The following is an 11,576-nucleotide window of genomic DNA, read 5'->3' on the forward strand; positions in this document are numbered from 1 at the left end:
CTTTCTTATTTTTTTGTCATTATCCCATTTTTGGCCTTCTGGAATCCCTAGATGTGAAGGGAGGAAGAGGCAAGCTGGGCTAGCACTAAAGAGGTGGCCTGTCTATCCAGATTCCATTAATGCAATTGTAAGTGTTCATATATTCACAGAGAATGAGGGTGGTTATGTCCTGTCTTAATTCCAACTCTAAAAATGATGCTTGTTTGAGGAATATAAGCAGCCCTATTTTTATCTTGTTTAGAAATTGAAAAAATTCAGAAGGGTGAAACAACAAAGAAGGATGAGGAAGAGAACTACCTGGATTTATTTTCCCACAAGAATATGAAACTGAAAGAACGAGTTCTGATACCTGTCAAACAGTACCCCAAGGTGAGGGCCAGAAATAGCTTACTGAATCTCTGTGATTTGCTTATTTTCTGTGGATTTTATGGCTGACTTTTTGAGATAGTAGCTGTCAAAGTCTTAGGAGTTATGCCAGTGTTCCACTATCGCTATGGAATTTTTCCTATGCAAGCTTGCAAGATCTTATTTCTAATATATTACATTTCTAGAATGTCTTGGAATAAAGCTAAATGGTGATGCATAGTTGTGATCTTTTATTACTAGAATAGACACTTTACATATGTAGAGCTTTGTGTTTTATAGTTGAGAACTCATTTAACGCTTAAGATTTGCTGCCTGTAAAACTATTGGAGAGTAGATGTTAAAATTGAATGCTTTATGTGAGTTAATTTAGCTTGATTTTCTGGTGGAGCATGTTTTTCATGAAAAGAATGTTCTGGAACTAAAATTTTCCTGTGCATTTTTTGGTCTGTATTTTTTGGTGAAGAGAAAATGGAGTGGCTAAATTTTTTGTCAGCCAGCATAAGATTCAGAAAAGCTTTTCTTAAGGCTACTGAGCTCTGGAGGTTTGGGTTTTTTTTTTTTCTTTTTTTTTCTTCCTTTACAGTTCAACTTTGTTGGGAAGATTTTGGGACCTCAAGGCAACACCATCAAGAGACTTCAGGAAGAAACTGGTGCTAAGATATCTGTGCTTGGGAAGGGTTCAATGCGAGATAAAGCAAAGGTGAGGGCATGACCCTTGAAAACATATTAATGCCTTTCATATTTCTGTGAGTAGTGGTTCTCAAAGCATTTTATAAAAGATTAAACCCTTAAAAACTAAAAGCAAAGGCAGTAGGACATCACCCTTCCCAAATTGTTCTGTACATGTTAGGAGCAATCTAGATTGGGTCAGAAGTGTGATGCATGTTTTCTTTATGTGCATGACTTAGAGACCAGTCATCTTTTCATATCCCGTACCCTCGGATGCAGAGGTAGTTTATATGAAAGGTGAAGTACAAAGTTTATAAAGTAAGAATTAATTCCGGTTACTCTGTGGAAAGTCATTTGCCAAAGGAATATGTTTCCCCTCCAGGAGAGGGGGGAAAAAAAAAAAAGGAAAAAAAATCCTTTTTCCAACTGTTCCCTCTGAAATCCTTAAATTCTCATGGTTCACTGAAGATGTTGGAGCAGTATGTTCCTGGTAATCTTTAGTGAATCACAAAGTGCCAGGAAGTTTTTTTGAGCAGAAAAAATGGAAAGAATTTTTTTTTTCTTCCTGCTTACTCCCAAAACTGAGTTAACAGTCAGCAGAGCTGTAACTTAATTCAGCTTTTTACTTTAGCAGCACTACTCTTACACTTTGAGCTTATTTGTAGCTTCTTAAAGCCATTTGAATAACACAGGTATCATAAGAGCAGAGTTAATGAGGAAGTTTGTTTGAGGCATTAGACTTCACTAGATGCTAAAGAGCACCTCAGGCAGAAAGGTGGTGCAGAAAAGAACATTGCTTACATATGCTTAATCTTCTGGAAAAAAAAATGGCTGGCATTAATGCATTAAACAAAAATACCAGTCACCTGAAAAGACAGCAATAAAAAGATGGAGTGTGTAGATTGCATGCGGCTTTTTATAAAACTGTATAGTCCTGTGTATATTATGGTCTTTATCCAGGCATGGCCAAAATGATTTTACAGGCATTTCCTGTGAAGGCGTAGAAAAACAGATACAAGAAAAGTAGCTTTCCTGCATCTTATTTAGTTAAAACTAATCTGCTTTGTTTCAGGAGGAAGAACTGCGTAAAGGAGGAGATCCTAAATATGCTCATCTAAATATGGATTTGCATGTCTTCATTGAAGTTTTTGGACCCCCTTGTGAAGCATATGCTCTGATGGCTCATGCCATGGAAGAAGTCAAGAAGTTCCTTGTTCCAGTATGTATACTGATGTTCTTTCCTTTGTGAAGGAGGTAGATGGGTTGTGAATCTGGCTATAAGGATGGGTAAGATCTGCAGTGTAAGGCTTGTGCTACAGTAATTGGTGTAGCTGAGGAAGTCTGGAGTATTAAGTGTGTGTGTGGCAGCTTAAGATGACCCCATTAGTCTATATGAAAGCATGTATTATTCCCCTAACCATAATTAGAAAGACATACACTTACAGGGCAATTCTATAGAACACTTGGAGTAGGTATTTCTCTTCCAGTACTAGCTGTGGACATGGGTGGGTGGGTCATTTGTCCACCTCCGTGTGTCAGTTTTAGCAGGAGAATAAGTTTAGCCGTGCCTGGTGTGGAAGAGACTTCTTGAATGGGTTCCTCTGACTTGGAACTGTAGCATAGAAATCTGGCTAGAAAACTTCATTGGTCAGATCAGAAACTCTTAAGTATGGAGATGTCTGCTCTAAAGGCATGGTGTGAAGATGAGGAGGGTGACTGCCCAGGCAGCTCAATAGTAGTATTCAGTGTTGCAACTAGATTCTGAGACATCTGTTAAATGAGTATTTCTGTTGCCTTAAATGTGTATGATGTGAAGGAATCTCTGTGCTAATCAGGCATTTGTACAAATGACACTTACCTCTTTGTGGATGTCTTTTACTGGTGAACCTTACAAGACCTTTATGGTCAACCTCAGGTCAGTTTTGTGACAGCTAGAGTATTGACTCCAAGAACTGCAGAATTTAAAGGAGTCTTTTGCATGTTATTAAAATGATAGTGTTGCTTACTAAAGTAGGAAAAAAAACAAAATGGGAAAGAAGCACACAGTGCTTCCTGCTTCTGGCTAGCTTAGCCTGTAATTTGGAGACCTGGCAGGTAGAGAGCTGAATATACCTTGGCACCATGTTCCACAGCAGAGACTGGGAGTTCAGATGTTCTGCCTGAAATACCAGGGGCGAACGGAACCCAAGAGCGGTGTGTAGTAGAGGAGTGTGGAAAAACGTATGGGTACTGTGTGATTTCTGTGAGTCTGACACAGAGAGGAAGAGAGATTGCTGTGTGAAGTGCCTTTGAAGGAAGGAGGTCATCTTCAAGGAGCCCCTGGGATGTACAAAACCTCAGCTTGCTAAAGCAAGCGTGCAGCCTTGCTATTTAAAGTGTCTTATCTATCGCTGCCTTCAAACGATGTGTTAAACTTGTGAAAATTGACAGAGGAGTCACTATGGAAGATGAAGACACATCTGGTAGGAGACTCCTTGCTTTGTCATGTTCCCATGGCATCATGAAGATCCTCAGTGCGAGGCCCAGCCTGCCTGTGTGTTGAGGGGAGGGGTGGGGTATGACTTCTGTGGGGTCACCAGTACTAATTCCTGAAGCTAGATCCCCTGAGGTGATAAAAATGCATGGAGCCAGACACATACGGTGTTCCTAACAGTTTGAAAAGACGGTTTGCATTTGCAAATGGGTGTTCACTCTTCATCATGCTGCATCCTATCCTGTTCATTCAATGTGTTGGGAGCACAGCAGTATTTTAGATTATGAGGGCTCACTGCCAGCCACTTGCCTTTAAATGGGAGCTCTAAGGTGCTTGAGGTGAGATATGTCTTGCCTGACTTCATCTCTGAACTCCTCCAACATTTGCAAATAAATCTTGCTGACATCCCTGGGATGCTGGGCATCAGATACCTCCAGAACCCTTATGAAGAGAAGTGGTCTTCCTAGGGACCAGCTGTAGTGCTCACTGCAGCTCCTGGACGTGCCGGTGGTGTGCCCTTCTTGGCTGGTTTGGAGGAAGTTGGCAGTTGTGCACTGCTGCCTGCTGAGCAAGTCCCAGTAAAACTAACTGGCAGATTTTGATTTAGGACTGTCAGGTTATTTTTATTCCAGCATGGTAGCCTGTGATATCCTGGAGCACAGACGGGCTAGTTAGCTGTTCTTTGGAGTTGACTCTTTTCCCTCTTTAGGATATGATGGATGATATCTGTCAGGAGCAATTCTTGGAGCTCTCCTATCTGAATGGTGTACCAGAGCCAACTCGTGGCCGAGGAGTCCCTGTGCGGGGAAGGGGAGCAGCTCCACCACCACCTCCACCTGTTCCAAGGTATCTTTCCCAAAAGCACAGACCTGGAAATGCTGCATCTTGCTCAGACTTGTCTTGCCAGATGAGGTTAAGCTACTTGTTCTTGCACATCAGCTGTTGGCCTTGACCTTGGCTTTTGGCCAAGGCTTTCTAGCCTTGTGCTGCGATGCTTTTAGCAAGCAAGCATCAAATGTTTTGTATGTTTTGAGATGTCATCTAGTGCGGCGGATGTCTTCTGTATTATTTCTGATGTCTGAAATCAGTAGCTCCATAAAGTAACCTTTCAAAAACTGGCCTACAAAATCCTGTGTAGATAGATGTGTCGTGTTTGCTTCTGTAGCTTTCAGCAGGATACACATATTCAATTTAAACTGACCTGCCTTTGAAAGTTATAGGATGGCATTTTTCTGTCATTGCTGTCAAGGCGTTGGGATAAATTGGTGATAAAACTCTGCTACTATAGTTCTTGCTTCACTACCTATTTCATGGGGGGAAAGTCTTTGCTTTTCAGTGTTTAGCTCAGAAGTGTCCATGCTCATCTCATCATTGATCTTTACAGTCCTGGAGGTCTGGCAGTCATTACAGGTTAGTGATAGAGGGTTGTTTAAAATGAACTCTGAGAAATTGCTTGGCCAAAGTTCTGTATCACATTTATTTCTTCATCTCTACAACATCTAATGCAGTAGAGTTCTCATCTCAGAAGAGGTTTTTGCAAATTCTGCAATACAACGTTAACAATTCTTGTGCTTTCATTCTTGGTAAAGAATTCATGGCTTAGTTAATGGTGACTGTATGTATTTATCAGGCTATTGCATTTTAAAGTAGGTGTAAGAAGCGTATGCGCTGCCCTCGGTATTCAGCACACGAGCAGTACGGCAGTAGCTGTTCACAATCCTTTTTATCTCCTTTCCAGAGGACGTGGTGTTGGTCCTCCCCCTCCTCCTCCTCCTCCTCGGGGGGCCCTCGTGCGAGGAGCCCCGGTGCGGGGTGCCATTGCCCGGGGAGCTGCTGTAGCCCGCGGAGTACCTCCTCCCCCAGCAGTACGGGGTGCTCCTGCACCCAGAGCACGTGCAGCCGGCATTCAGAGAATACCGCTTCCTCCTCCTCCTGCACCAGAAACCTATGAGGAATATGTAAGAAACTGCATATCTTTGTGTGTTTGGATTTTTTTAATTCTGGCTAGCTGATCGTGTATTAGATGTTCAATGTTACTGAAATAAGAGCTAACAACAGTGAGGTTGCACAGGATAAGTGGCCACTAGTCACTAGTATGGTGCTAGGTGACCTGCTCTGCCTCTTTAGCAGTTCCCCTCCTTTGAGAACTAGTGTCCTAAATACAGGGCAAGGGGTCACTTTTATAAAACTGAAATGTGCCCCCAAGACTGAAGTTTGTCATAACTCTCAGAGCATGGTAGAAAAACTGCATCACAAAGATGGATGTAGTTCACATCACGTTCTCTTTCTGCAAGAGAGCTCTTTGAGCAAGAAACAGCAAAGGTTTCTTACTGCCCCTAAAATCCTTAAAGTAAGTATGTGAATTAATGTGGTGATGTTTCAAGTCATATAACTGATCACCAGCCTCCTGCCAAGGTTATCTTAGCATCTGTGCTCTTGGTATTCTAAAGGAAAAACAAGACAGCTGGTTTTGATGCACAACAGCATTTTGGGGAACCATCACAAGTATTGATACTTCTAAAAATCTGTTTCTCCTCTTGGTAAAACTCATTTTTTCCACTGAAGCCAATCATAAGTGAATAGGTTGTTTTTTGCCTACCTGTAAATCTGTGGTTTGGATAACAGAGTTACAGGCCTCCTGGCACATGGATTTCTACTGCAGACAAAGTACACCTTGGACATGTAAATGACTTTCAAATGCCTTGTAAAGCTAAGTGTGCTTCGTTCCTCCCAAGCCACGGGACCCAAGCAGATCTTAGCTACCTGTGTCTTATGATTGAGCCCCCTTCCAGTGGCAGGTGAAGATTCACAGGCTCCTCTGAAAGCTGCTGTAGCCTGAATGCAGTTTTACCATTCCTCTTGGTCAGGCATTAACCTTTGGTCCTTCCATTAACACTAGTTATGTCATCATCCATTTCAGGGCTATGATGATGCATATGCAGACCAGAGCTATGAAGGGTATGAAGGCTACTACAGCCAGGGCCAAGGGTAAGTTTGCATGTCTCCTATCTGTTCCTGACAAAATTATGCATGATCTTTTTTTTTTTTTTTGCTTTTAAGGGAATAGAAACACTAATTTCTGAGTTTGAGCTATAGGGAAAGTGCCCTATTCTGCTGGAATCCAGGAGTGCCTGGGAGATAACTTTTGGGAGTGTCCCAGTGTCCTTGACAATTCTGTAAAAGCAGTGATCAGACACACCACAGCCACGAGCAATATTGGGCATCTTTGCTTTTCCAGTGTTTGTGCAAGTTGTGTCATTTCAGGAATACGATTTCAGCACTGTATGTAACCAACATAATTACTCTTCCAGGGACACAGAATACTATGATTATGGACACGGGGAGGCACAGGAAACCTATGAAGCTTATGGTATGTCTGGGAATACTGTTCTCTTGACAGGGAAGGGGCTGCACATAGTTGGGAATTGCCTGCAGCGCTTGCACATAGTTGGGAATTGCTTGTGGTTGACCAGTGGTTTTCCAGTGCTGCTCCTACTCTGAGCAAAAACCTACTGAGGAGAACTTCAAGTAGTTTTCATGGTAGACTATTTATACCCTATGGATTATCCAGGTCTGAACAACCAAAGGCATTCTGCGGTTTTTAGATTCTTATCTAGCTTGATTGTCTCAAAGGTGATGCTTTTAAAATTCCATTTTTTACCTATGGAAATATCTTTTAATTTCCTTGTAGCTTTAGAATATTTTAAGAGCTCTGGATTTCCACCCACAGCACTACTTTTGCTGCAGTCTGGTTTTCACTGGTTATATTTCGTTGAGCTGGATGAGTGCATAGTTCCATCTGCTTCCTTATCCTTAAAAAACCACTAGCTGATACTGACTCTGCACTACACATTTGCTTGAAAAAAGGATTTAAATGTCGTATCGAGGCCTCTCTTTGACTAGGTGGAACAGTTTTGGTCAGTATGACTTGCAAGTAGTCTGTGAAGTTTAGCTAATTTGAATTATGTAAGGCTTGTCAACGTGGGCTAGACTGGGGGGGCTGGGAGACCAATTTAACCATGTCTGTGTAAATCCCCAACTGTTGCAAACAATAGGCCTTATCTGAGGTGCTGGCAATAAAGGATTGCGTGACTGCGGTTGTTTTTTTAATGCTAGCTCAGATATCCGAGCTTATGAATGGCATCTGCATGTGGCAATGAGTAAGATTCATTTTCCTCTCTCTGTAAACAAGCTGAACTATAAAGAGTTACGAAAGCTGCACAGCGAGCTGCTTAATGGCATGGAAATACGCTGTATGGAAAACACTGTCTTTAGCAGAGCAACAGTTGCCTGAAGCTGTGAATGGATGCAGGTAGTGATGGTCATGACCAGCTGGAGGGCCTTCCTGGGATCCTCAGGAACTGGGAATCCCCTGTGCTGGTATTAGGGAAGCAGAGTTAATAATACTGTCACTGTCTCCCGTGCTGGCCTCGGGCTGTTCCCTGCTCTGGGCTTAAGTTGTGAGAAGTTCAAATGCAGGTGCCTAACTAGGGATGCTTTTCCAGTCTAAGATGCATTTGAATAGACAGCTGCTGCCAGTAACTTTGGCTATCTTTCCTGCCTTCAATGGCTTGGTTTGTTGCCTGTGTTAGTCACGCAGCACAAAGAGGCTTTTGTGCCTCCTACTTGGTAGGAGAGCGGTGGTGCTGTCTGGGACATGAAGGCCAAAATGCTCATTCTATACTTGGCATGAAGTTGCCACAGCTAATCTGTTTATCCACAGTAATTTCCTTTGGTCTCTGCTTTCATGAAAACAGAATTAGAGAAGTAAATTGTTGAGCCAGGCTGGAGACAGTTCTGAGAAAATGGGAACGTGCTCCATGGCGGTAGGAACAGGCTCGGCTGTCTTCCAGGCTTCGGACACTTGCTGTCATAAACTGGTGACCCTGGAGAGAATGGCAGGCATGCAAGTATGAATGTTGCAAGCACAAGCCATAACGAAAGCTGAGCTTGGATATTTGGGGCTTGAGCTAGCTCGGGGACAATAGGAATGCGAACTTCATTTGCTTCGGTGGTGGTTGTACATAGCAGAAGGGTTTGGGCTGTCCTGTCGAGTGCTTTGTCCCATCAGCAGTTAATGCTGGTACAGCACTAGCAAGTGATGTCTGCTCTGAAGAGGTGAGCAGATGCTGCGCAAGCTGCGGCTGTAAATTTTCCTGTATTCATGGAGGAGAAGGAACAGCAAGTCGCAGTCAGAAACAGGCTGGTGTCTGGATGTTCAGTCAGACGTGCTGCCGTCCTAGAGCAGTGTCGGGACTTAATTATTTTGGCACAATTATCCAGGAGCTGCCTTGCACGGTGTCTAGGAAGGAGAAAAGCTCTACCTGTAGCAGCCCCCACCAGCCAGAGCCCCAGGGCTATAGATGCTGCTGGCTGCCCGCCCGAGGGGCCATGACTGCTGCAACCTTCGCTGCGGCTGGCTGCCAGAGCTGCCCCGTGAATTGGCTTTGGCTCTACTGAAATTAATTACTCCTAAAAGGCACCATGTTTGTCCAAGTCGGTGCTTAGCCGGGCTGTCGGAGCTGCAGGCTTCCCGAGGATCCCCAGGCAAGTGTCTTTTTCCCGTAATGTTGGAAGATGTGCTGCAAACAAGAGGTTTTGGCGGACCGCGGGGCATTTTGCAGACCGGTTTTGGGGTGAAGCCGCTGTGAAGATGCCCCGTGCCTCCGCATTGACTCCGGAGGGGAGCCCTGCCGGCCGGCACGGCCGCTCCTTCCGTGCCCCTTGGCTTGCAGCACTCCGCCATCCTTGACGTATCCCTCTCTTTTCCGCAGGGCAAGATGACTGGAACGGAACCAGGCCCTCCCTGAAGGCCCCGCCGGCCAGGCCAGTGAAGGGGGCCTACAGAGAGCACCCATACGGACGTTATTAAAAAACAAACATGAGGGAAAAATATCAGTTATGAGCAAACAGTTGTTACTGATTCTTGTATCTCCCGGGATTCCCGTTGCTTTACCCACACCAGACAAGTAATTGTCTAACTGTTTTTCTTCGTGGCCCTTTTTCTCCCACTCCATCCTCACCCTGCATTCTGGCTTCTGTACGTAGTATTTTAAAATGAGTTAAATAGATTTAGAGGACCGACTTTAATTTTTTTTTTTTAAGTGTGTAGATGGCTTTTCTTTCTTTGTTGTTTAGATAAACACAACTGTACCTTTTTTAATAAAAAAAAAGTTGAGTTAAAAATGTTAGTTTCAAAAGTGACATGCTTTGCTTAGCAGTTATGAAATTAAGGTTTTGTTAACCTTTTAAGTTTGGTTTTAAGGAACCCATAAAAGTTGTAGTTGCAGAATCCCAAAGTAGGCTACATTTCAAAATTCAGGGCTGTTTTTAAGAATTAAAATCATAATGTAACGGTAGTAGCTGCCACCGTTTAAAAGTAACCTCAGATTGTCAAACTTTCCTTAAAAGCAGATTGCTGGTGAATCTTAAGTTTAAATTTTAATACAAAGGATCCTCAAACAAATTAAATAGCATTTTTAAAGGTAATTGACTTAAAAGGAAAAAAAAATTAGGTTTGTAAAATTGACTTTTCTCATGTGGGTTTTGAAATCTAGCCCCGAACATGCGGTGTTGAGAGATGCTTGGGAAGCAGATTTTCCAGTGTAAAGGGGTTCTTAGTTTGGTTCTATATGGAGAACTTTTAAGGGAAAAACAAATTAAAGCATGGCTCTAATTGCCCAGTGTTTGATATTAGAAAACAGAGTATTACGTGAGTAGGTCTGAACTCTGTAAAATTACAGTCTTCTCATTTTTATAGTGCTTGGGGCAGATAATACAGTGCAAGTTTAAAACTTGACAAGATTGTCAATATTAGCAATCCCATTGACTTGTTCAAGTGTATCTCAACACTACCTTTGCATAAAAAGGGACACTGCAGCTGAAAAAATGAGGAAAAATTTCACTTTGTACATAGGATAAAGTCCTAATTGGATTTGTACACTGTCCTCCCAGTCTGTTCTTGAAGATTAAATGCTACATGTGTAAGTCTGCCTAAATAGGTAGCTAAAACTTGTCAAAATGTCTGCCGCAGTTTGTCAATAAAGTTTAGTCCTTTTTTAATCAAAGTAAATGTGATGAATTGTCATTTTTTTGTTGAGCAATAAAATAGCTATTTTTTTTCAAATAAATTTAAATTAATGCTAAAGCTAATTGTCTTTTTAAAACATGGAGACATTCTAAAAATGGTGTTTTTTGTAATTCTCACAAAAAGTTTATCAAGCTCATTGAACGAGCTTAATTTAAAAAAAAAAGTAAGAAAAATTGTTTTTCACCCCCTGGAAGTTGTTGAAAGTTTGATCCTGTGCTATGGCAGAAATCTGATGTCTGTTCTGCTGGAAAGACTTTATGGTTCTTTGCTGAATTAATGATTCAGATTTCAGGTGGCCTCACAGAGTATTCCAGACTGCAGACTCTAGACTGAGTCTGAAATGGCTGATTGAAACGTAGCATGACAAAATGAATGCTGAAAAATCCAAGGCTTAGCTACCACTGGGAGGAGGAAGCTTGCTTTTTCTGCTTTATGTAAACACCCCTAACCCCCTTGGCTAAGATGATGCCCTTCCTATTTTAAGGTAGCCTTTACTTGGAAAGCCACTTAAAAATCTGTTTGAGAAGGGTGCTGCAGTTGCTCCTCATATCCTTCTGACAGGGTGTGTATGTGTATATATATATATATAATATAATAGTTTAAATTAAACTGCTGCTTAGAGACATGAAAAATGGTTTGTGTTTCCAATCTGCAAAATGAATCTGGCATTCTAGGGGGAGAGAATTAAACTGCTCGGGGGTGAAAAATAGAGCATTAGGAACCAAACTGCTTGTAGCAGTGCATGATTGAGGGGAATACTTTAAAACAAAAAGTTGTATTTGTAGATTGTTATTAAAGTGTAAATAACTGAATTTTCAACAATGGTTTGGAGTCAGCTTTCAGGGCATAATGTCTTGCTTGATGAAAAGATCACCCTATACCCCCCTTTTAAAGGAAAATTATCGCAGGAGAATCAGGATGTGTAAAGCTAACATGCATCGCAAAACCCAAAAGGTAACCTAAATGTCTGATTTTAAT

General features: G+C 42.1%; 1 protein-coding gene across 1 annotated transcript; it reads left to right on the plus strand.

Moving 5' to 3' along the window:
- Positions 1 to 245: 245 nt before the first annotated feature.
- KHDRBS1 (KH domain containing, RNA binding, signal transduction associated 1) lies at positions 246 to 10,570 on the plus strand. The gene is made up of 8 exons (XM_010297533.1): positions 246 to 369; positions 950 to 1,066; positions 2,108 to 2,254; positions 4,218 to 4,354; positions 5,247 to 5,466; positions 6,429 to 6,496; positions 6,820 to 6,878; positions 9,283 to 10,570. Exons 1-8 carry the CDS (start codon positions 322 to 324, stop codon positions 9,378 to 9,380), a joined length of 894 nt encoding a protein of 297 aa, XP_010295835.1. The 5' UTR covers positions 246 to 321; the 3' UTR covers positions 9,381 to 10,570.
- Positions 10,571 to 11,576: the final 1,006 nt, after the last annotated feature.

Source organism: Phaethon lepturus, unplaced genomic scaffold (genome assembly GCF_000687285.1).
Source record: "Phaethon lepturus isolate BGI_N335 unplaced genomic scaffold, ASM68728v1 scaffold53941, whole genome shotgun sequence".
In the NCBI taxonomy this organism is placed as follows: domain Eukaryota; kingdom Metazoa; phylum Chordata; class Aves; order Phaethontiformes; family Phaethontidae; genus Phaethon; species Phaethon lepturus.